The 25,827-nt window shown below is 40.5% G+C and overlaps 2 protein-coding genes and 1 long non-coding RNA gene across 9 annotated transcripts; 1 reads left to right on the forward strand and 2 right to left on the reverse strand.

Annotated features, from left to right (window-relative positions):
• Window positions 1-8,256: 8,256 nt before the first annotated feature.
• On the reverse strand, window positions 8,257-13,218 carry LOC4351424 (protein ZINC INDUCED FACILITATOR-LIKE 1). Of its 6 annotated transcripts, XM_015763010.3 has the most exons (18): window positions 12,884-13,218; window positions 12,712-12,752; window positions 12,562-12,622; window positions 12,348-12,450; window positions 12,121-12,223; window positions 11,922-11,975; window positions 11,775-11,837; window positions 11,617-11,666; window positions 11,462-11,537; window positions 11,053-11,223; window positions 10,468-10,555; window positions 10,241-10,326; window positions 9,994-10,101; window positions 9,575-9,619; window positions 9,368-9,456; window positions 8,962-9,005; window positions 8,649-8,748; window positions 8,257-8,581 (listed from the first exon to the last, which is right to left on the reverse strand). In XM_015763010.3, the coding sequence occupies exons 1-17, from the start codon at window positions 13,014-13,016 to the stop codon at window positions 8,672-8,674; spliced, it is 1,392 nt and encodes a 463-aa protein (XP_015618496.1). In that variant the 5' UTR covers window positions 13,017-13,218; the 3' UTR covers window positions 8,257-8,581; window positions 8,649-8,671. The 6 variants fall into 6 exon arrangements, with proteins under 6 accessions (XP_015618496.1, XP_066162647.1, XP_015618495.1 ...); XM_066306550.1 differs by lacking the exon at window positions 9,994-10,101; XM_015763009.3 differs by lacking the exon at window positions 8,649-8,748.
• Window positions 13,219-18,543: 5,325 nt separating this feature from the next.
• LOC4351425 (uncharacterized) lies at window positions 18,544-23,601 on the forward strand. Of its 2 annotated transcripts, XR_010738614.1 has the most exons (5): window positions 18,544-18,986; window positions 19,272-19,363; window positions 19,450-19,536; window positions 20,500-20,601; window positions 22,693-23,601. It is a non-coding gene; the product is annotated as an uncharacterized lncRNA (long non-coding RNA). The 2 variants fall into 2 exon arrangements; XR_010738613.1 differs by lacking the exon at window positions 19,272-19,363.
• Window positions 19,240-25,177, reverse strand: LOC4351426 (protein ZINC INDUCED FACILITATOR-LIKE 1). The gene is made up of 17 exons (XM_015762581.3): window positions 24,872-25,177; window positions 23,201-23,241; window positions 22,641-22,701; window positions 22,419-22,521; window positions 22,234-22,336; window positions 22,075-22,128; window positions 21,916-21,978; window positions 21,791-21,840; window positions 21,613-21,688; window positions 21,241-21,417; window positions 20,954-21,041; window positions 20,729-20,814; window positions 20,539-20,646; window positions 20,158-20,202; window positions 19,977-20,065; window positions 19,812-19,855; window positions 19,240-19,530 (listed from the first exon to the last, which is right to left on the reverse strand). The coding sequence occupies exons 1-17, from the start codon at window positions 25,041-25,043 to the stop codon at window positions 19,424-19,426; spliced, it is 1,467 nt and encodes a 488-aa protein (XP_015618067.1). The 5' UTR covers window positions 25,044-25,177; the 3' UTR covers window positions 19,240-19,423.
• Between the last annotated feature and the right edge of the window lie 650 nt (window positions 25,178-25,827).

A 25,827-nucleotide genomic window follows, 5' to 3' on the forward strand; every position in this document is an offset into this window, starting at 1 on the left:
GGTGCAGAAACGGCTGCAAACAGTCGTCATTTTATGCAGCATGGCTCCGACGTGCATGGTGCTCACCCCGAGGGTGGTTCTGCGCTCCAGTCACCTCCGCGCAGCGCGCCGTCTGCTACCTGTCCGTCGCAGACGCAGGACTCGGTGCCGGCTTCCATCACGCATCCGCATGACGAACCAGGGGGAGACACGTCGTCGATTTCGCCAGCCGATGTGGTCTCGTCTGCGGCTGCAGATGGGATGCATGCGACGCATGGATCCGCTACGTCCAGTGGAGGCAACGTCTCCAGCCCACACACGTTTGATGCAGCACAACAGATCCAGCAGCGTCCAGTGACAAGATCACAGCATGGTGTTCATCGCCCAAAGAAGTATACGGATGGTACTGTCAGGTATGGTTGTTTGACTGAGACAGGTGAGCCATCTAGTTTACAGGAAGCTCTTAGCAGTGCAAACTGGAAACAGGCAATGGACAAAGAATTTTCTGCTCTTTTGCATAATAAAACCTGGCATTTAGTACCACCGGTCAAGGGTAAAAATATTATAGATTCTAAATGGGTTTACAAGATTAAAAAGAAAGCAGATGGCACTATAGACAGATACAAAGCCAGGTTAGTAGCAAAGGGTTTTAAACAACGGTATGGGATAGACTATGAGGATACTTTTAGTCCTGTTGTTAAGGCTGCTACTATAAGATTAGTCTTGTCCATTGCAATGTCTCAAGGTTGGAGTTTAAGACAGTTGGATGTGCAAAATGCCTTTTTACATGGTTATTTAGATGAGGAAGTATATATGAGACAACCTCCTGGTTTTGAAGATGCTAGACAACCACATTTTCTGTGCAAACTTGATAAAGCTTTATATGGATTGAAACAGGCTCCTAGGGCATGGTATTCTAGGTTGAGTAAGAAACTGCAGGAACTTGGTTTCAGCTCTTCAAAGGCAGATACCTCCCTATTTTTCTATAATAAGGGGCATCATAAAATGTTTGTACTTGTTTATGTTGATGATATCATTGTTGCTAGCTCATCTTCCCCAGCTGTAAATGCGTTGTTGAAAGATCTGGAAAAGGACTTTGCTCTAAAGGATCTAGGTGATCTGCATTACTTCTTGGGAATAGAAGTTAAGAGGACACCGCAAACTCTATTACTCTCACAGGAAAGGTATACTACTGAACTTCTTGAAAGAGTTAATATGACATCGTGTAAACCTGTGAGTACACCTTTGTCAACTGCTGAAAAATTGTCTGTTGAGATTGGAGATGAATTGGGGCCTAGTGATGTGACACAGTATAGGAGTATTGTTGGTGCTTTACAATATCTTACTTTAACTAGGCCTGATATATCTTACTCAGTGAATAAAGTATGTCAGTTTTTGCAAACTCCTACAACAGCTCATTGGTCAGCAGTCAAAAGGATTTTGAGGTATTTGAAGGGAACTTTGGATCTAGGACTCAAGATTGTTAAGTCTTCATCAAATCTTGTTAGTGCTTTCTCTGATGCAGACTGGGCAGGGTCTGTTGATGACAGGAGATCTACAGGGGGTTTTGCTGACAGGAGATCTACAGGGGGTTTTGCTGTGTTTTTTGGTGATAACTTGATTTCATGGAGTGCAAGGAAGCAAGCCACTGTCTCACGGTCTAGTACTGAAGCAGAGTATAAAGCACTAGCTAATGCAGCAGCTGAAATTATTTGGGTAAGAAAGTTATTAACTGAATTAGGTATTTTACATCCTAATGCTGCAAGACTTTGGTGTGATAATTTGGGTGCAACTTATATGACTGCAAACCCCGTGTTTCATGCTCGGACGAAACACATTGAAGTTGATTATCATTTTGTGCGTGAACAAGTAGCTCAGAAATTGTTGGATATACATTTTGTGAGCTCACAAGATCAGGTTGCTGATGGTTTCACGAAACCAATTTCTCTTCAGCAGTTGATAGGTTTTCGACACAATCTCAATCTTGGTAAGTTGTGATTGAGGGGGAGTGTTAAGATAAGAGTTGTTATCTCATGTATATTCATCTGTAGTTTGTTAAGATAGATAGATAAGGTTGGTTTGTTGTAAACTCACGGGATAAACTTCTGTGATTCAATCTCTTGTAACAGCCACGGTAGAGGCTCTTTCTACCTATATAAATACATGCGAACCCGAGACAAAGGGTATCGCTTCTCCCATTCATTTTACACTGATGATGGATACAGCACCATCGATGGATCATCATCAGCTTGCAATGTGCTTGAGTTCGGCAGCATGCATGAAGTGTGCCACCCAGTTCGGCCTCTCCTAGCCAGTAGCCATGCATGTAAGCTAGCTTTAATTAATTAATCCCGTGAAACAATGGTGCATAATTTCATATCTTGATTGGTCGATAGGTGTAACGCATGGTTCTTCCAGATCAGTTAATTCTGAAACAAAGTATGCATTCTTTGCATCGATGAACACGCCACAAGCCAAAATAACCTGGCCGGCGGTGGCAGTTAGCTAGCTATATAGTACTCCCTCCGTTTCGAAATGTTTGACGTCGTTGACTTTTTAAGCATATATTTGACCGTTAGTCTTATTCAAAAAATTTAAGTAATTATTAATTATTTTCCTATCATTTAATTCATTGTTAAATATATTTTTATGTAGGCATATAATTTTACATATTTCACAAAAGTTTTTGAATAAGACGAACGGTTAAACATGTGCTAAAAAGTCAACGGTGTCAAATATTTCGAAACGGAGGGAGTACTATGATATGTTCCATTACTTCTACCTATGATATCTTCATTTTTCTCAAACGCGCAAAAGGATTGCACGTCAATATATTAGAAGAATAGAATGTTTGTTACACAACGCAATCAGTCAGACCGACTTATGCCAAGAAAGGGGAGAAAAAAAGATAAAATAAAGAAGAGACGAAAGACTACTGTGATGGCCACACACAACTCCAAATAGCTGGGAGGGGGCAAAGCCATTACCCTCCCAGGAGAAGCCCAAAATTAATGATATCAGCTAAAGACCAAAGGTGGCCCTCAGAGATGATGGACTCAAGGACCTCCGAGACCGATGACAATGCAGAGTCGAAAACTCTGGAGTTCCGCTCTTTCCACAGTTGCCAAGAGACTAGGAGGACCATAGAATCGAAACTGGCCCGGAGATGCCCCGGCAAGCAAACCCTAGAAGAAGGCCACCAATCTTGGAGACAGCTACCCCGGGGAGGAGAGAGGGCAGTCCAACCAAGAGGCGACTGCACACGGAGCCAAACTTGCCGCGTGAACACGCAATCGAGGAGGATGTGGTTCGCAGTCTCAAGCTCTTGACCGTAGAAAGGGCAGGCCGAATGACTATCCAAGCCGCGCTTTAGGAGGAGGTCGGCCGTCCAGCAGCGCTGCTGAAATGCAAACCAGAGAAAGAACTTGCATTTAGCAGGGCCCTTCGCGTGCCAGAGAAGATCGGCACAGGCAAAGGAGTGCTAGCCAAAAAAGAAGGCCTGGTACGCTGAACGCGCAGAGTAGCGCTGGTCGCTCGTCCAACGCCAAACAAGACGGTCTCTGACACCCGGCGAGAGCTGAATTCGAAGTGCAGCATCCCATATAAGAAGAAACTGGGAGATGACAGGGACAGTGAGGGCCCCGCGGATGTCCGAAACCCAGGAGTTGTTCGCCAGGCCAGAAGCAACCGTGCGCGAACGGAGGTGCTGTGGCACAACGAAGAGGAGGTCAGGAGCCAAGGAGGCCACTGAGCGGCCTCCATCAATCCAATAGTCAGTCCAGAAGAGCATAGATTCACCATCCCCCGGCACGAAGAAGGTGGACGCCTCGAACATGTCAGAGACAGACTGCTCGACCGGGGCCTTCAAGCCATCCCAATAGGGATGCCCGGAACGCTGAAGCCAAAGCCAGCGAACGCGCAAGGCGAACCCTGCCAACCTAAGGTTAGGAATTCCTAACCCACCGAAGGCCTTAGGACGACAGACATGATATCTTCATTAAAAAAACTGTACATGTGATTCTTGATTTGAACCTTGTTTTGGGTCAATTGTTTAGTTTTTTTTTTGTAAATGGTCAATTATTTAGTTGAACTGTACGCTAACTTTTAGTGCTATAAAAAGAACAGGGATATCCATGTAAAAAGAAGACGACGACGACGACGACTAGGGTAGAGGCCGTGACATTAAACAGGCAAAGATATGGGCCTAGACAGAGGGGTAAATGTGTTCTGGGCCAACTGTGTGTTGACCCGCTACAAGCCTACAATCCATGTCAGCAACGGCCACGCAATTGCAATCAGATTAAGATTATTAGAAGTAATTTGAAACAAAATTAATACTCCCTCCGTATTTTAATCCGTATTTTAATGTATGACGCCGTTGACTTTTTGATAAATGTTTGACATTTCGTCTTATTCAAAAAAATTTATGTAATTATCATTTATTTTATTATGACTTCATTTATCATCAAATATTCTTTAAGCATGACATAAGTATTTTTATATTTGCATAAAAAAAATTAAAAAAAAACGAATGGTCAAACGTTGGTTAAAAAGTCAACGGCGTCATACATTAAAATACGGAGGAAGTAGATTATTATAATCATATTATTCAAATTAGTATAATCTAGTAATCTCCTCCAAAAATATGTTCTTTTTTTATTCTTGGGTGGCTAAAAACCCACGGCCCCTACATACTTCAAAGAAAGTACTCACTTCTATCATTTGTACCTCTTAGCTCTTATCGCCCCTACTCCAGAACAGATCGAGAGTTAGAGAGACCTAGCGAATCATGGCAGCACTCAGACGGGCGTCGCTGTTTAGGCGAACAAAACAGCTAAGGGCTTTATAGACTTTAATCTTTCAAACCTAGTATTTTGTGTCTCCAATAATCTAGAGAGAAACAAATACTTCTTATGTTTCGTATTATATTAGGGCAGTCCCAACCCTCCACCTAGGATGGTTTCTATGGCATTAACTACATTGTTATGTAGGACTTTTACCTTATGTGGCACTATATTAATTAAGAGAGAGAGGAGAGAGGAAGAAACTGGGTCTCATGCAAGATCCAACTTCAACACGAGAACCTATGCACTAGACATTATCAAGTTTTACATCGGGAGAGAATAATATCTTCATAATAGATGAAGAATAAATATGATTGGTAGAGAAGAGAGATGATGTATTTATTAATGGCTCACTTTAAGAAATCATGGGTTGTGGAGTGTAGTTTCTATTATGATGTCTTATTGACATGGCACCATAAATACTGCTTATGGACACTATGGGTTGGGACTACCCTAAATCGTTTTGACTTTTTTTCTAGTCAAACTTTTTTACGTTTGACTAAGTTTATAGACAAATATAGTAGTAATTTTAATACAAAACAAATATATTATGGAAATATATTCAATGAAACTAATTTAATGTTTAAAATGTTACTTTTTTTATAAACTTAATCAAACTTAACCAAGATTGACTAAAAAAAATCAAAATAATTTATAATATAAAATGGAGAGAGTAGCTTATACTACTACTCCATAATGTAAAGCGGAAGTAGTAATGACTCAATAATCTAGATTACTAAAACAAACGGACCTAAATAGAGAAAATGGATAATATGTCACTCTCTAGCTTGGGTTCGGATGAAATGACACTCAATATAATGCACCGGATAAACTGCCACCAGGGGCGGACGCAAGACAAAAATGGACTGGGGGCATCTATATGAGAGTTATCCAAGGTTTAGAACATACACACCATTTTACTTCATAGTATACTCCATGTATATATTGTTTTAGACTATTTTGATTCATCATGTCCACAGAAAAGGTTGTCACCGATGCACAAGTGAGAAAATGAACTGAAATTATGAGAGCGGGGGTCCTTTTTCCCGGGTATAGTGGAGACCCATATGTCATACATCTAAAGGGTATATTTGCGAGTTAAAATTTGACTGGGGTCCTAGGACCCCACTGCCTATATAGTGGATCCGCCCCTGACTGCCACTCAATACATTTACCGGATGAAATACCACATTGGAGATTTTTATGCCCAAAATATCCCTGGAGAGAGAGGGAGAGGGAAATGCCACATTGGAGATTTTTATGCCCAAAATGTCCTTGGAGAGAGAGGGAGAGGGGAGGGCTGGCCGGAGGGTGCCGGAGGCCTCGCCAGGCAACGGCGACGGCTGGCGGGGACGACGGGGGAGGAGGACAGGGCGGAAGAAGAGGCGACTGCAGTGGAGCCTCACAGGGCCGGTCCTATGATTTTGAGTGCCCTAGGCGAACTTATCGTGATGGGCCCTCTAAACTATATAAAAAATTTTGTGATATATATAAACGCTAATTTTACTTGCAAAACGAAAATAAATACATCCATATATTAAATTTAACATGACTGGTAATTATTGAGAAATAAAGTCGACCAAAATAATACCTTAGAACTAATATCATTACCTTAGTGAAAAATAGAACCCCATCATATTCATTGCTTCTTATGAAAAGATACTTCTTTGGATATTTCTTGATGCAAAATTATCAAGAACGGTATTAAGATCAATAGTGTCCAAGATATCATTCTCAATAGAGCACATAACCAAGCCATTTAACCTTTCTTGCGACATAGTTGATCTCAAATAGTTCTTCAACAACCTCAATTTTGATAAACTTTTTTCAGCTGAAGCTACCGTCATAGGTACAGTTAAGAGAATTCGATAGGCAACTGAAACATTTAGATAGCAATCTGTATCCATAACAGACTTCAGAATCTCAGGCGCGGACATCGAAGATTCTGAATAAAAATCATTGATCTAAACATTGGATGAGTTCTCATGAGTAAGGGCCCCTTTGAATTGCAAGGTAGAAAAAACAGAGGAATAGGAAAAACACAGGATTCTGGCAGGAATTGAAGTGTAAAACAGAGGATTGCAAAACACATGAAAAAAAACAGGAATGGTCGTTTGATTGGAGCGCAGGAAAAACATAGGAATCGGATGAGAGAGATAGACTCAAAGGAAATTTTCCAAGAGGTTGGAGCTCTTGCTAAATTTCCTCCAAAATTCACATGTAATGTGCCATTCCATAGGAATTTCATAGGATTTGGAGAGCTTCAATCATTTGAATCAAAGGGCCAAATAGGATATTTTTCTATAGGATTTGAATTCTATGAAATTCCTACATGAATCCTTTGATTCAAAGGGGCCCTAAATGTTTTCGCAAAAATCTTGCAGTGCGACCAAAGATCTACTTCATCGAAGGATTTTAAATTTTCAGAGTTGGCCCCCCACCATCATGGGCCCCCGGTGGTCGCCTCGGCTGCATAGGGCCAGGGCCGGCCCTGGAGCCTCAGACCGTCGTCCCCGTTGTCGCTCGGGCGATGCTGCTCGCCTCGCCATCCTCCTCCCTCCGCGTCGCCTCCTCCTCCCCCTGCTCCCCGCTGCTGCCACCTCCCGACGAACGTGCGGGTAGGCGTGCTCGCTGCCCGTCCTCCTTCCACACGTCATCGCCTCTCCTCCCTCCCCTGTCGTCCACGCCGGCCACCGCTCGGCAAGGCCTATCCTCCTCCCCCGTCGTCGCCGCCCCGTCCTCCTCTCCCCGTCGTCAATGCTGGCCGCCTCCATCGCTGCCACCCGGGAAGGCCTCCGGCGTCGCCCGGCCGGCACTCCCCTCTCCCTCTCTCTCCATGGATATTTTGGGCATAAAAATCTTCAAAGTGGCATTTCAATTTTCATCCGGTAGATAATATATTGAGTAGTATTTTATCCTGTGCATGGTATTAAGTGGCATTTCATCCGGCATATCGTCCGTTTTCTCGACCTACTAGTAAATATGACGGCGGTTGGCCGCTCGTCTTCCCCAAATGAAACGGGGCCGTGGCTGCCGTGCCGCGCCGGGAGACGACGGAGGTGGTGTACGGATACATACGGCTCATCGAGCGAACGAGGGCAGCCGCTCGAGGAGGGCGGAGGCCAGTGGCTCCTCAGTGCTCCGCGCCCCGATTCGTGGTGCCCTTGGCGATGGCGGAGGCGGCGGCGTTACGGAGATAGAGATTGATCTCTGCTGAGAGATCCGATTAGCAGCTACTCCCCATCGCCTCTGCACCCGAATTCATCCTGCCCTCTGCCTGGTACGAGCTATTCATCCCATTTTCTGTGTCGCGAATAGCACTCAACTGATTTTTAGTCCTACATGTTTTCTTGTGCTTGATTTGATTGGATGGTTGGTAGTTTTGATTAATCAGTTCCAATGGCCAAACCTCACCTCACTAGTACTCCACAGCTAGAAGAGCAGTTATTCAAATTCAACACTGCAATATACAAGGTTATCTTGCTCATAAGCCCAAAGCAGAACAAAATCCAACAGAGACTCTGCACTGGAATGCTGCATGATCCTACCATTATGCTATAACCACATCTAAACCATCTTTTAATACCAAGCCATACTTATTACTCACTGTAACTACATCTTTATGATCTTTGTCACACCAGCTAGCAGTATCTGAATGTTCTATTTATATTGTTGAGGAACAGCCAAGAAAGGTTTGAAGGTTAACATGAGCCCAATGACCTCGGTCAGATTCAGTAGAAGAAATACCATCTGGTCACCTGCACAACGTTGAATTTACAATTTATATGATCAAATAAACATTACAAAGCACCGATTTATACATACCTAAGAGCAGGTACAATAGCAGACTATAAACCAGCTATAAACACATGTGGAGGAGATAAAAGAGGAAAGAGAGAAGAGAAGCGGGCTGCAACACGGACTCCTGTGTGTATGACAGGTGGGACCAAATATTAATAGTGCAGTATATACTTGTAGGTAACTATTTTATGAATTGGCTATCAAATTGATTGTAGATAATTTGGATTTACTAGTTGGCTATACTATTAAACTTGCTCTAATTTAAAGTATTGTAGTAAATGGTTGTCACACACAGTTGATGGTTCCTAAAAATTCATTGGAGTATTTAGTTATTTACCTGGAAAAAATGCCACATGTTGTCTCTTTTGTGCCCAAGAAAATCTGCAACCACAGGTTTTGAACAGTCAGTCCTTTTCTTTCTTCAAACGGGTTTACAGTTTCGTAAGGACATGTTCATCTTTAGGCTTCAGGCAACAACTATTCACTAAATTGGGAAGGGCGAACTAATCACCAACATTTTCATGATTACAGTTTTTTTTTCTGCTCTATTCATTGAAATTGGTAAAATCTAAATGTAGGTTTGTTCAAAAAAAAATCCCTCTAGTCTTTCTGCAAATTGCAAACTGACAATTATGTCAGCCAGAAATCTACTGTTCAATCTTGGAAAGTGATACTGAGTCTAGTAGCTTTGTTGAGTTGTTTGTTTATAACTAGGAGTTGTAGACAGCAACATTTGTACTTACATAACTCCTGCCCCAGCCGGAGCAATAGCCTTGAACAAGGACATGGCTGTTGTGGCTATTCCATTTGCAGCACCCCGTTGCCCTTGTGGCTGTCAAAACGATGCAATTTTCAAAAATTAAATTTATTTGATATTAGTGTATCAGAGAAATTTCTTTTCTTTTTGAGCCTATCAGACAACAGTCGATTGAGATAAGTTCGACAAGTACCACTGCTTTGTTTTGCAGAAGAGAGGTGCCCGTAATTATAGTTATCTGATCAACATTACAAAATATCAGTATCTTGATATCTTCAAATATGCCATGTGAAAAATAAATAAACTAAATTATCTAGCAATTTGCAGTGAAGTGCTAACTAATTTTATATGGGTTAAATTTCAGAACTGTAAGCTCATGGATATTTTTTTCTCAACCTCTCTTTTGAACTAAAAAATTGGTATTTATTTTCACATAGTCTCTCTGAACAATTGTGCAATATTACCTTTGCTATGAAATTTTCGTGGTGTTGCAGTATTAGTTTTCCATGCCTCCATGAGTGGCACAACCAAAATGTTTGTTAAAAAGTACCTAAGAATTTGTACTTCTATAATTTTTTATTAAAAAAAATCCTAAGTTCATAAAGTACTTACAGCAAGAACACTTTTGATCATTGCTGCACTATAGAGGGCAACACCAAGTCTTATTCCTGATAAGTGTGTCATAAAGGGATAAGCAGCAATAATTGGTACAGATAGTGCCTGCAATGCTAAAGGTCAGCTGATAAAAGCAAAGTAGTAACCAGCAATATTTTGAACTCTTTTCTTTTAAAACTCACAGTTACCAATAACAAGTAAACTGTAAAAATTATATAAGAAATACTGAAATTTAGTAACTCACCGCTGAAATGCGGGTTGAGTGGATAGGTCCAAGAATTTTATCAACCCAACCGTAGATAAAAAGCTGATATACAAGAAGGCTGGCACCTACAATGTAACAAAGGAGATGTTTATCTTCCGAACCAAGATGTTAGAGCTCAACATTAAATGCAAACACCCTGATCCTGTGATTAAGGAATTGAATGTGTTTAAAATTTGCAGGAAAGAAATTGATTGAATTTGACTTACCTGCCACTGCAAGAACTTGCCCAACATCTTTAGATGAAAAGCTGAGTCCACCATATTTTCTATCACTTACAGTCCACAGAGAAAATATCTGATGTTAAAAAAACATAATGTTTAGAAAATTACATTTCCACATAGCATATAGATTCTTTCATGACTACACACTTTTATTTAAAATCATAAAATAGATCAATACTTTATAAACTAAAATGGAACTAATCTGCTATACATAGGTATGGTATTATGGAACTTACAGAGATATATGATTAAACAGAAAAACAAATATTGACATGGATACATATGAAACGGTTATTACAGCAAATGCATTTCAGCTTATTTTTGGAGCAAGAAATATGAATATCCATCCTTATTGAGAAAAGCATGACAACTATTTGATATAGAGACTTTATATTTGGTGTGCATAATTATTTATATTCTTACATAGATATTGAGCAGTCAATATATAATAATAATAATAATAATAATAATAATAATAATAATAATAATAATAATAATAATAATTTCTTATCACATTAGTAACTGTAACTTTTTTTTTTGCGGGGAACATTAGTAACTGTAACTAACTACCTCACTATATGCTGTGTCATGAAGGGAGAACACACAATATGTGACAATAGATGACATCAATGGCCAATTTCTGAATAAGCTTTTCTGATGTGATTCTGCACTTTCTTGAGTAGTAGAAGCTTCAGCTGTCTCCACTCCCACTTCAAGGCCTTTATGCTTATGTAGGGTCTCCTGTTTAGTTGACCAAAGAAATATGCAGTCATAAAAAATGATAACAGAGATAAAGTAATGTGCAAGGTAAAAAGGGTTGGTAGACCAGGCACATGGATCATGCAGTTAGTTTGGATATTCTTTTTGTCATCCAACATGACAGACTTATTTAGAAATAGGTCATAACAAAATTCTTGCAGATAGAAATATAATATATAATCTTAATAATACAGCTTAACAAATAGTAGGTAATACATACCGGTAGCCATATACAGCTTAGGAGGACCAAGAGAGCAAAAAGTGATATACAAAGGCAGGGTAGAAGATATGGAAATCTGCATAATTTGCGATCACACATTCACAATTGCAAACTATCTCATTGAACATGAAGAACCGGTTTTTAATAGAAAATACCTCCCAAATATTGACTTCTCATGAAAAATATGAGGATATTGTTTGACAGGCTGGTAGTAAGAAAGAGAAAGAGGCAAGTATAAATATTCATTTTGATCGATCAATGACGAAAGAAGGAAAATGTATCTATGAACCCGAATAATATAATGTAATATTACCTGTGCGAGGTATCCCCCAGTTGCTGGGCCAACTACAAGACCTATCCCCCATGCTGTGCTCACCTAAAATTTAGATGACATGGATGAAACAGAGTTCTTACATCGTATATATAGATGCAATTTGCTATTTATAGATTTGTAATTTACAATTGATAGGCCCAAAGGTTGATGTTCAGCTCGGCAAACTTCGATAGAGTACGCCTGCAGCCATAAGTAATAGAAAAAATAATTGAGTAAATGTTTGATGGAATAAGAATACCAATCGATATTGACACCACATCCTTCATTTGTCCCCAACAAACTTCTTTCACATTTCAAAGTATCTTAATGTCTCCTAAAAAGGTACCTTTATTGGTGCAAGCAATCCATTCAGAGCACCAAGAAGAAATCTTGTGGTAACAGCCATCCAGTACTTCACACTTAATCCAAACAAAGTATTGAGCACAATGCTGGAAGTATAGATTCAAAGACAGGTTAAAAATTGTTTAGCAGATGGAACAGACTACAAAGTAAATGCCATATGCCATGGATACATTCCTGTCAATATTTTAGGAAAGGTACCATAGTGCTTACACTGCAAAAATGGAAAAGATAATGACAGGCTTACGGCCAATACGATCTGCCACCATACCCCACAAGATCGATGCGAAACCACGACCGATCATATATGATGCGCCTGCAGCAGAAATATATCATGTAAACGTTACTGCATTTTTGACGTAGTTGTGAAGAAGTGTTCAAAATAATTTGTTACTCAGTGACAAATTATTTTTCAGAAATGTTATACCAAGAAATCCAGCATAGAATCCAATATCTTCCTCTGTCCGAGCAACATGCAAGTCTCTTATCTGCTCTAGAGAAGAGAATGGATCGAGTACCTTTTGTAAAAAATATATTTTTCATGAAATTAGATGGAATGCATGGAAACTAAACTTACCATGAAGTACAGGAAGGGGAACAAGGAAGAGATTGGCAGAGCTGAAAATTTAAGGGGAGAGACAGACAAGGCTACTAATTAAAAACCAGTAGAATAAGATAAGACCAAGAGGAGATTATGATAAACATCAAACTAAGTTGACTCTGCATGTATATGTGTGTTCAATTCATACAGGAGGCGAGGGTGGTGATGGCAACGAAGAGGAACTCCCTGTAGGGAATGCCCTTGTGCTCCTCCTTCCTCTGCTCCATGGCGCAGCCGGGGCAGCCATCGTGGTACACCTTGGTCGCCGGCGGCTCAGCCATCAACGGCGACGCTCTCAATGGAGTTGACAAGCACGTATGCAGAGTGTGATGATGAGCTAGCTAACTTAGCCAAGGCGAAGAGGAGTTGTCAGGAGAAGGCAACTGCAACCAGGAGCGCTCAGGACGACGAGGTAAGAGGTGGAGGAGGAAGAAGATGATGTGGTGGTGGAGATTGGCGAATGCAAACGGTGGCGAGAGAGACATCCAGGGGAGTGGGTCAAGGCGTATTAATGGATGGCTGCTACTGCTGGTGGTTTTGTCTCTTGGTACGCGTGCCACATCAGTACCAAGGGGGGGGGGGGTGCAGAGAAGAGAAACACAAGGACGATCTTGTTCGTTCGTGCGTGTGAACTGCGATGTGCAGTGCAGCTGCAGTGGCAAAGATGTATCTATCCGTGGTGGACAAAGGCCCTGTTCTGTTAGCACAAGATCGAGCCGGCTGCCGTGCAGGTGGCAGTGCAGATGGACGCGACGGTCTACCTGTTAATTGCTGATGATTGATTGTTTGCCTGCTTCTGCCGTGCAAACAATCACGTGGGTCCTACATGCCATTGAGATACGGGTGGCATATCTTAAATTTTACAAATATACGTGCCAGTGAAGTGAAGGTACGTCAATGCGACTTATATGCTCATCCATGCAGCAATTATATGATTGAACAATCCATTTGTATGGGATTAATTAGCTGGATGATGTATTCCATGTCCATTTCGACGCATGCAGCATGCTATTTAGGGGTGGGTAGAAAAAGACCGAGACCGAGATCAAAAAGACCGAGATCGAGAAATTCGGCCCTAGGCAGTAAAAGACCGAATTTTGTTCGGTCAATTCGGTTAGTTTCCTCGGGTAACCGAATAGACCGAATTATCAAAAATGTCTAAATGCAACCTACAATCCACTATGTTTAATAGGATTAAACTCTAATTTTCACATCCCTACTTCTTCTAGGCATGCAACCTAATAAGAGTCTTTACTCATAAGTGCTTACGAACTTTTTTTTTGTGATTTTTGTGTTGAAAATTTCCATTATTTCTTTGCATATATGAAAATGTTGTTGAATTTCGGTTAGGACCGAGACCGAAAAGACAAAGACCGAATTTGTCGGTCCTAACATTTTTGCGCTGAAATTTGTTCTTCACTTTTCAAAGACCGAAAAAATCAAAAGACCGAAGATCGAGACCGAAATTTTTGGTTAGACCGAATGCGCACCCCTAATGCTATTATGTACTCCCTCCGGTAAGGCAGTACTTCCTCCGTTTCATATTTTGTATGTATGTATGTATGTATGTATGTAACGGAGGAAGTAACAAATATTTAACCTTTAAGACTAGGTTTAATCAAACTTCTAAAACTTTGGGCATAGTAGTTTTTTAAATGCTTAGTTTTTTTTAAAAAAATAATTGGTACTAAATTCGTATGAAAAGCATTATCATATAAAATTATAAACTTGAAACATTTATAAACTTACTCCAACATAAAATCGATTGTTAATGTTTTAAAAGTTTAACCGAATCTTGTTTTAAACGTGAAATATATGTGATCGGAGCGAGTAAATTTCTTTACATTTTTTCTATGACTTTTACGGCCAAAACTTTTTGTTGTTACTAATTACTATAGCTAGGGTCACCAATTTTATTTTCGAAGCTTATAGTAAAATCTAAGCTTCAAAATTCTCTGCTTAGAGACTCATACGGTAAAATTCACTCGCTTGTTATATTTCTCTGGTGTACCTATCACAAACAGTTTGCTGACTCAGAATCCTAGGTACCACAGGCACAGATGATTGTAGTTCCAAACCATTTGAGATAGCGATTAATTTCTTTTGCATATTTGTCAACATACGGTTAAAAACAGTATCAATGATCATAACACTTACCTCTATCTCTATCTCTATCTCTGTCTCTGTCTCTATATCCTTTCCTTCCTCTCCTTGTCTCTGATGAAGAGAGTGTCTATCACGATCTTCATTATGATGTCTATCAGGATCTTCATTATGGTAGTAGCTGTGCTTATTCCTCCTTGATCTTATCCCTTTTTTGACTGACTTGATTATTACACCATTTGAAACTGGTCTAGTGATAATTTACCCAAGAACAACTATTACAAGGTCCATGTTATTTTCAACGGAATGGAGCTCTAAACCTCCTATATTTGTTCGTGAGTAAAATACATTGCCGGTCAGTAAATTTGGGGCGTGGCACCACATAGGTCCACGATCTTCTAAATCCGACATTTAGGTCTATAGTCTTGTTTTAATAAACAATCATAGGTCCAAAGCATGTATGACTGGGTTGACCACCGATGTGGCTATCCAGCGTGGCCGCAACTTTGCAGCTTGCCTCCTCAGGCTCGGTTGACCCACTTCTCCCCCCAAATAACCACTGAACCCCTCAGTCCAACCCGTGCCCACCGCTCCCATCTCACTCAAAACCCCTCGTGTAGCGCTGCGATGACTCTGAGGGCGGCACTCGCGATCGTCAGTACTCTATGGTGGCTGGAGACGCGACCGTAATTAGCATGTGTCGCTGCAGTAAGTTCTACGATGTTCTTCTTGCGGCAGCAAGGGCACAGAATCAGCAGGAGATCATGCTTCTTACTCTGAGCACTTGAAGATGACGCATTGCTTCGAGTAGCCATGGCCTCCCCTATTGACGCACTTCATGAAGCCCCCCTGCCTCCTCCTGTGCTGACACCACCCTACCCACATCCCTCCTCGTCACTGCGCTAGCCCTATCACTATGTCGCTGCCGCTACGATACAACGTTCCCTGAATCAAAACAATACATAACAAAGATATTTGGGGGAGAAGTGGGTTGACCGGGTGGGGAGAGAGCAAACTGCAAAGTTGCGACCACACTAGACAGCCATGTCGGTGGTCAACCTAGTCAGATGGGCTTTTAGACCATGATGGTTCATTGAAATAGGATCATGGACCCACATGTCAGATTGACAATATCGTGGATCTAAGTGACACCAGTAGCGGATCTAGAAAATATTTTAGAGCCCGAGTAAACTTCATTATAGCTAGTATTTACTACATATATTCTATTTCAAATTTTCTAATTACATGAAATTTTAATGGATTTAATGCCGATGAGCCCGGGCGGCTGCCCATTGTCGCCGGGTGGTAGCTCTGCCACTGAGTGACACCACGTCCCAAGGATCGGTGGTGTACTTTACACTTTGTTAGTCTACAATGCTGCCATATGTAATGTTTCCAGTATAGAATATCAAGGAGACTTTAAACACTCACCAGGTAGAAAGCTAGCTAGGAGAGTTCTCCTTTTCTTTCTTTCCTTCCTTCTTTGTCAGTACTATCTAGCTTCCAGTGTTAGTCTAGCTAGGAGACAGAAAAATCAGTTTGCTCACTGTTTCACGGTGTAGTACAAATGATTACTTGTTAGAGTAGGTACAATAATCCTATGTAAACAGGCTGTAGCAATAAACAAGTTATATTTGTGTTGAGATGGAAGAGAGAGAAATATGGGCACTTATTTTATCGCTAGCTCTAAGAGCAAGGGTAATAATACAGCTGACTTATTGGCTGTAAGGTTCTTTGCAGCCTTCTCTCAGCCCACCCATATTATAGTTAGCTCTTTACAATTAATACAGGGTCCACTTGTCTCTCTCACAGAGTTTCTTGGTTCTTGTGCCAAGTCGGCTGTAAGTTTACAGCCTGCTTCTCCTCTCTCTCCTCTCTTTTCTCCTCCACCTCAGTATTTAGTCGTCTTACAGCCTCCTATTATACTTGCTCTAACACATGCTCCCATGCATACTGTGGGGTCCACTAATGCTCAGCCTATGAGTGACCAGCAAGCCTTCGGGGGTGTTTAGATTAAGGGTTGTAAATTTTTGGTGTGTCACATCGGGTATTATATGGGGTGTCGCATGGGTGTTCAGGCACTAATAAAAAAACTAATTATATAATCCGTCGGTAAACCACGAGACGAATTTATTAAACCTAATTAATCACTTATTAACAAATGTTTATTGTAGCACCACATTGTCAAATCATGGAGCAATTAGGCTTAAAAGATTCGTCTCGCAAATTAGTCGCAATATGTGTAATTAGTTCTTTTTAGCCTATATTTAATACTTTATGCAGATGTTCAAACGTTCGATGTGATATGGTGTAAATTTTGATTGGGTGGGATCTAAACACCCCGTCCTGCTAGTGTAAAAGTTGCCCATTCAATTAAAATATAATTTTGATAGTTGTGCAAAGATAGCAGGAGTACCAATAACAAATCTACTCTTCACTTACTTTTTTTTTTGGTGACGTGGATTCTTTTGGAGCAAACAGTCAGCTCCACTATTAAACTTGCTCTTAAGTTAGCCAGAGTGCAGTAGTTGCAGTCTGCATAAACCAATCATTCTCTTCTAATTTGGGCCATATTCAGGAATGAGGAATACATAGTACGCGACTGCGACAGTGTGTGCATGATCACTGGTCACCACTCACCAGTTCTCACCTTTACATCAAGGAGAGAAACTTAAAGTTCCTATCGATTTTGAGGGCCATGCGATTATGCGAACCATGCAATCAGAAGATGGTGACCTTACACGAATATGCAATAATGCAAAGCAATCTGAAGATGGTGACTGGCCTTTTACAGAGGTGCACAAGCCTGAAGACCAATCAAGCTCAACATTCTCATCGTCAGCCCAGCCGCCTAGCTTTTTTATTTTGGCCCGAAAATTGGTTTAGCTTTCCTTCGGTTCCTTCAGGCTTCAGTCCGGACAACTAACCTGTCAGCCTAGTCATTCATCAAGTCATAATCCAGAAAAAAACAGTACAGATATCTGATGACAGTAGTACTACCTTAGATTTCTGTTTTGTCAGTATGTTGATCATTGTCTCGAGATGCAATTAGTACACCACGATGACAAATAATTGGGCAATATGAGTCCAACGAGCTTCACCAAATTAAGCAATCAAGAACATCACCTGCAGGTTTCTAGAACACCAAACTGGAACAAGCCCCCCTCCCTGAATCTCTGATTATATTAATCAGGATGCTGAAAACGCAGCGCATTTGAGGCTTGCATCAGCCACGCGTGCACTGGGCAGAGTCGTGCATTGCATGCTGCAGACTAGCTTGGCAACGCCGGCGGCGAGCCACGAGCAGCGGCGTGCGTCCCGTCCCTCTCCCTCCCGGCGAGGATTTCATGTCAGATTCTGACGCCCGAGGAGGTCAGGCCACGCGCCGGCGTGCCGCCTGACATGGACGAGTTCGTCAAGAGGGCATGGGACCGCGCGCCTCTCCCTCGCCGCCGTTCACGGCGGTTCATCGCCGGCGCATCCCCGCGGTGGCGGGAAGGAAAGCCTGAACTGGTAATAAACTTTCTCTGCGGCCCAAGGTTAGCGTGGGCCGAATCGGGAGCTAGGCCCACAAAACAAGCAACGCGATGCGGCCCAATCCAGTGAGTCTCGGATGTTTTTGCAAAAGAACCCCTGCTTTGGATCGCGATAGGGGTTATTTTCAATTTACCCCTTATTTATTTAGGATCGCTAGCTATCAACAGTAGCGATCCTGATTTTTTGCATTTTAGCCCCTGTTTTGAGTGGCTCATCGCGTTTCGCTCTCGCCTCCGGCGGCGCCCGCCGCCGGCATCGCCGTGGGAGCCCCGCCCAACCATGCTCCTCTTCTCCGCGGGAAGAGAAAGGCTCCTAGATCACTGCGAGAGCTGCCCCCAACCCAATCATCGCCGCTGGCCGCTGCAGCCGGAGAGGGGGGGGGGGGGGGAAGGACGGGAGGTTTCCGGCGAGAAGCAAGCGCGCTACGTCTACGCGCGGTTAGTCCCGCCGTATCTCCTCCTTGAAGGTGAGCTCCGACGCCAAGGCAGCTAGCTGCTTTGCTGCTGGCTCCTGGGTCCAGGCTGCTGAAGCTGAACAGAACACCGTCATGGCCCCGGCAGCGGCGATGCAATCCGAAGATGATGATGACTGGCTTTTGAGTTTTGACAGAGGTGCGTAAGCATTATGATGAGTTAACCTCCCATTGTCTAATCAATCAGTCTCATCATTACCCGCCTGATTTCTTCTTGTCTTCAGTTCCTTCAGGCTAAACTTAACTGTCAACTACTAAGCTGTCAGCCTAGTCAAGTAGGAGTAGTGACCTCAAAAAGGGGAAATGTTGACATCTGAGAACATGAACTACCTTAAAATGTTGTTCTGTTTAAAAAGTAATCATTGTGACAAGATGCAACTAATACACCATGATGACAAAATTGGACATGTCATGCTGACTGCAGCCAGATTCATCATTCAAGGACTTCCATTTCTGTGAGCAGACAAGCATGCCACATATTTAAGCTATGCCTCATTACTCAGCCCATTAGCAAGTGTTAAGTATTATTACTGTTTCAAATTTATTATTGATAAGAAACAATTCCTCTGCACTTGGCTAACTACACTCATCTGATGCCTCAGGTAACACCATAAAAGGCTCAAAAGTAAATATGAGTCCAATGAGCTCCACAAAGTTCAGCATCAAGAACACCACTTGATCACCTACAGGTTTCAAGAAAGCCAAACTGGATCAGCCTTTCCTTTTTCTTTTTCCTGATTACATGTTCTTTTAGTACAATTAGTCCAGGCAAACCCCTTGTTAACGAAATAAGATAGGACAAGGGTATGTAATGTATGGTCGACTGAAAGATATGGTAGTTTACTAGGCCAAACAAATTGAAAGACAAGGGAGGGAAGGGGTGTTCTTTCGGCCAACCTGGCTAATTAAAAGACGAGGCAAGATATAGGCGTATAGCGCAGTGCAGTTCAGATAAATAGCTCACCTGGAAAGAAGAGGGCATCCTGACGTTTTTGCGCCCACGAGAATCTGAATTGAAAATTGAGTATTGATCACTAAAATCTAAATCATTTATCTCAATCATTTAAGAAACATTATGTCTCGATCATTAATTGTATTTATGAGAAAAGTGTTAAGAGGTGGTACTCACAGAACACCTGCCCCTACTGGAGCAATCGCCTTGAAAAATGACATAGCTGTTGTTGATACACCATTTGCAGTGCCTCTATGTTCTTGAAGCTGATATTGAATTTCAAAGTCAATAAATAATTTAGCTTATTTACGTGAACACAGTATCAGAACACATGCATTCACTTGATTTTTATGCATACCACAGCATTGTTCTGTAAAAGGCAAATTCCTGTGCTTATAGTAATCTGCACACGTTGTACAAAACAAACATTAGAGATAAAGACTTGGATATTAATGGAAGTATAATAAAGCCCCTATTTTAGTTGTTACTCTTAAATCCCTGAAAATAGTACTCTATGAAATAACCCAGGCTTGTCTTCCCCAAGTAGTTACAGTTGAATTTGTCATATTGTAGACTGAGTTAGATTTTCATAATCTGCATTCTGCAGTGCAACACATCTTCTTTTTTGTACATTATTACTTTTGAAATATTACTGCTGTACCTATTAGCTAACAAATGGTGTGGTTGGATACACGTGTAGATACTTAAAATTTGAAGGAAGAGCTTTGAAATTGCTTACTGCAAGAGCACTTTTCATCATTGCCGCTGAATAAAAAGCTAAGGAAAGTTCCGCGCCAGATAGGTATGTCATAAAAGGATAAGTAGAAAGAATAAGTATAGATAGAGCCTGCAATTTCAGTTAAATATGAGTGATGACCATGAAATGATTATTTATATTTCTTTTGAAGTCGTGATAGGAGACTACTCACAGAAGCAATTCGTAATGAAATGATTGGTCCAAGAAACTTATGAACCCAGTGGTAAATAATAAGCTGATATGCTAGAAGACTAGCACCTGAAACGAAGAGACATGAAGTACAATTATTTAACAACAAATTTATGCAGCTATGTGAGAACATGAATCTTTAAAGTCTGATGAATAGTTCAGAATATATATATAAATTATGTATGTTGGGGGAAAGATGGCAATATACCTGCAACAGCAAGAACCTGACCAATATCCTCAGATGAAAAGCTAAGGCCACCATATTTTCTATCACTCACAGCCCACAAGGATAATATCTAGCATAAATATGCTAATGGTATTAATCTTTTTAGAACCCCTTAAGTTATGTGAATATCAAAGCTGTGTGTGAATAGTTTAGCAAGTATGTAGATAATAATTTTTGAAGCATGAGAAATAAACTGAGTGGCATCTAGATAGATTAACGTGACCTTCTGACTGGTAACAAGCAAAGGCGTAGAAAACATGGTTCTTTACCTCACTGTATGCTGTGTCATGAAGACCAAAAAAACAATATGAAATCATAGTAGACATCCATGGCCGATTCTGGAACAAGCTCTTCTTACGAGGTGAATCCCAATAAGCCTGCTGTAATGGCAATTCTTTGATTCTTTTGATGTCCTTATCAGGAGATTTATGTTTATGTATAGTCTCCTGCCAGATACATTTTTCAAACAAAACCACATTAATAGTAACACTAGAAAAACAGTTCTAAAAAAATTAATCCAATATTTTTTTTGTTTTGTGAAATTAACTAGACCATAGAAAAGGGCTAAGTAACGAGCATTTAGTGCTAGAATTCGCTTAAGAATTATTGGGGAAATGGCATCTAAGTGAAACTTTACGTACCGGAAGCCAAATACAACTTATCAGAACAATAGCAGCAAACAATGATACACCAAGGCAAGGTAAGAGATACGGGAATCTGCAAAATGTAATGAAATTAGATATGGGTATTTAGTAGTTACAACACTGACTGCAAGCAATCTGGGCTTATATCTTGCTCTTGTATCAGTGTATGACATACCTCCCAAAAACTGACTCCTTAGAAAATACATGTGGATATTTTTCAACAGGCTGAGAAGGAAGCAGAACGATGTAAGAAACCGAATATTAGCTTCTTTTCTTCTTTTTCCATTTTGAAATTAGTACCTGTGCAAGGTAGCCTCCAAGAGCTGGACCAACAACGAGACCCAAACCCCATGCTGTGTTAACCTATGATCAAAGTAAATCATAACAGCTTTATAGCAGTGCATATTGAAAGGATTGTGGAACACAATGGGGGCAAACAAGAGAATTGCTTGGCATTACAATGGAGAGTCCAAGAGCTTGATGTTCAGTTTGGCAAACTTCAATAGAATAAGCCTGTAATGCTTGATAAATACTATGTTAGGAAAGCTCCCTCCTAGGCACATGAATAATTTCATACAACTTCATGCTGAAATTGTCACTTGAAAGACTTTTAGTTACCTTTATTGGCGCAAGTAAACCATTTAGAGCACCTAGAACAAACCTTGTAGTAAGTGCCATCCAATACTTTGTACTTAGCCCAAATAATGTGTTAAATATGACCCTACAGTACACACATGGAAATCTAAGTACTACCCTAAAATGACTGATAGAAATGCTGTTGTAGCTGGACTGAATTGACTTACACAGACAATATTGAAAACACAATGACAGGTTTCCTTCCTATACGATCTGCCACAACTCCCCAAAATATCGCGGCAAAGGATCTACCAACCATGTACGAAGCACCTTCATTTCAAAACATCAATGGATAGGTGTACCGGCGTACACACGTTTAAATTACATTTCTCACTGGTCACCGTAGCCATTTTTATAAATATTTTGAATTGGTTTGGAAAAAAAATTACCAAGAAATCCAGCATAATACCCAATGTCCTCCTCTGTTTGTGCTACTTGCAGGTCCCTTACCTATGAAAACAGAGATGATTGAATAAGCCAGAGTATTCAATATGCGAAAAGGGGATCACTGAGATGCAACTTGAATGAACCAGTAGAGATCTTGATAAAGAGAACTACGGGGCAGGCACTCCCGTTATATATGCTACATAGATCTGAAGATGATGGTTTGACGTACAAACTGAAATCGTGTCAGAAATTCAAGGAAGGCTATGAGTTTTTCTTTTAGACAAAGGACCAATGAGTCCAGCTATACAAAGCAAAACGGTGAAGGCTACAGTTGGAATATCTCATGAGATCCAAGTTGCAACCAAGTGGTAAGGTATAATGGTTAGGGAGAAATGTGTGAACTGGGACATGCATTCGAAATGATCCAGGGTTCAGAGATTAATTAGGAATGATGCAAAGCAGTGTCCTTCAAGTTAGGTAAACGTCTTTGTGCGACGCAGGTGATACTGTAGCTCAAGACGCATGATGAAATAATTAGATGGAGAAGTGAATACATACTTACCATGAAGTAGAGGAAGGGGAAGAGGCACGTGATTGGTAAAGCTGCAATATTTAAAGGACAGAGGAAGCAATAAATCAGAAACGAGATGTGCAGCTTGCAGCATGAAGGGAACAAACACAAGAATCCTGTTATTCACGACAAGAAAGCATGTGCTTGCTCCTGCTGCTGTTTGTGGTTAGTTACGCTATTGATCTCCAATATTAATATGATATGTATACTGATAGTACATAATTGCATAGGTGCATAGTGCTGGAACAGATCTCAGATAGACAGATACTACTTGCTATCCTGAACAAATTTTACATGCATGTTTGAGCTTCAATTCAAGCGGCTCCACAAGTACTCCTATATATATAGGGTTAATTGGATCATGCCATTATATATTTACCTGTTTTGTGATATATCATTACTGTTTGTGAAATTGGAACCACGCCACTATAATTTAACATGTGTTTAAGATGTACCACTACATACCCTTTCAATGCAAATTCTAAATTTTTCGGACAAAATTTCTCTCGTCTTCTTCCTCCATCCTCTCCTTTGTTCTCCTCTCTCTCCTCTTATATATATATATATATATATATATATATATATATATATATATATATATATATATATATATATATATATATATAGGGTTAATTGGGTCCATGTCATTATATATTTACTTGTTTTTGGCATATCTCAAAACAGGTAAATATGTGGTCTTATATACTATAGTTAGCCTAGGATGCATCAATATGGCAATATATTACTAGTATATATTTATTTGGCATGTAGATCAAGATTTGTCAAGAAGAGAGCAAGTTGGGGTTGTATTGGTGGGTGCTAGTTATGCTTTTCTTTTTGTCAAGTACCAGAAGGGCATCCTAGTTTACTTTTTATTTCCTTTTATTTAGGAGTAGGAGATCCAAGTTTGCAACTTGCAACCTGCCTTTTGTCCGTCTTGTAGTACCGTTTATTCATCATGATCGATGCCCCCTTCATCTCTCTAGTGGCTAAGGATGATCAAATGATGCCATAAATATTGGATGTTTAAGATAAGACTTGGTTAATTTTTTGATTTTTAACCATTAGATTTATGTTAGAATAAGTTTTAAATTTTTGATAGATTTATGATTTTATAATAGTACCTTTCCAGATAAATTTACACACACTATTTTTTTTCTTTTAAATTAAGCATTTGAGAAACTATTGATGATCTGATCAAAATTTTAAAAGTTGATCACGTCTTATCTTAAATTTAAGTGTTTATAACTGGAAAGAGTGCTATGTATCAATGTATGCATGTGTTCACGTTGATGAACATGCATGAACAGAAACATTAACAACGATGATAACTGTAATCAATATATAGCTACCATATGGTTGGTGCATTGCAGTGTTGCGCATGCAGTAGAAAAGAGGAGAGATTTAAGAGACGGATGAAGATGTAAGAACTACTAATAAGAAGTGCAAGGATAATGCAGCTGGTAAAATCATTTGCTTATACTTCCTCCTTTTCATAATTTAAGTCTTTCTAATATTTCCCACATTTATATTGATTATAGATTTATATGTCTATATTCATTAGCATCAATATAAATGTAGAAAATGCTAGAATAACTTACATTGTGAAACGGAGGGAGTATATATATAAAAAAAATGCAGTAGCTGAAATGAACGGATTACATGAGGCAAGAGTGGTAACGGCGACGAAGAAGAGCTCCGTGTAGGGGATCCGCCCTCCGCGGCTCGCCTTCCTCCGCTCCTGCACGCACCCCGGGCACCTCTCCTCCGCCGTCGCCGTCGCCGCCGCCACCGGCAGCAGCAGCGGCGCCGCCTCCTCGCTGCCGCTGCCCATCGATCTCCTCTGGCTCCGGTCCCGTCGATCTTAGTTTATTTTCAGCTGCTAGCTCGTATCAGTCGTATGGTATTTATCCTTGGTTGATCGATCTGCTCTGCTGCTGCAAAACTGCCCACTCGAGCACAGTTACTGAACCTGAACCGATGGCTGCCTCCCTTTATATATTGGGTTCTGCAGCAAGCACATGCTGCTTTACCAGCCGTCCAATCTAAAAATCGATGCTCAGGATTGAACCCTGCAGCTTGATGCATGTGTCTGCATCTTACTGGGAAAATTTGTGCAATTTTTTTCAGAAAGACAACAAACTTCACCTAGAATGAAGAAAGCATATGCTAGCGTTTTTGTGCCCACGAGAACCTGCATTAACGAAACTTAAATGACAATTTTTGCAAGGGACTGAATGATCAGAGATGTATGGCTTATCACTACGCCCTTTGGTCGTCTGGTAGTATGGATTTTTCACCTTTCGATCTTTTTAGAAAAATCATTCTACAAATAGAATATATTTGTAATTTTTAAAAGATCTATTTGTAATAAAAAAGGACCTATTTGTAATAAAAAAATATTTATAAATAGATCCTTGGCACAAGTGTCATTGACACCGAGAACTTATTTGTAAATTTTTATTACAAATGGATCCTTTTTTATTTTTTTAACAAATAGGTTCTTGGCACAAACGATATTGGTACCGTCTCCCTCCACATTAGTGACTTTTCAACGGGTCATGTTGGACAGTTGGACTACGATGCAGATGACATTGGCACCGCAAAAATGATTCATT

The sequence above is a fragment of the Oryza sativa genome, chromosome 12, assembly GCF_034140825.1.
Source record: "Oryza sativa Japonica Group chromosome 12, ASM3414082v1".
In the NCBI taxonomy this organism is placed as follows: Eukaryota; Viridiplantae; Streptophyta; class Magnoliopsida; order Poales; family Poaceae; genus Oryza; species Oryza sativa.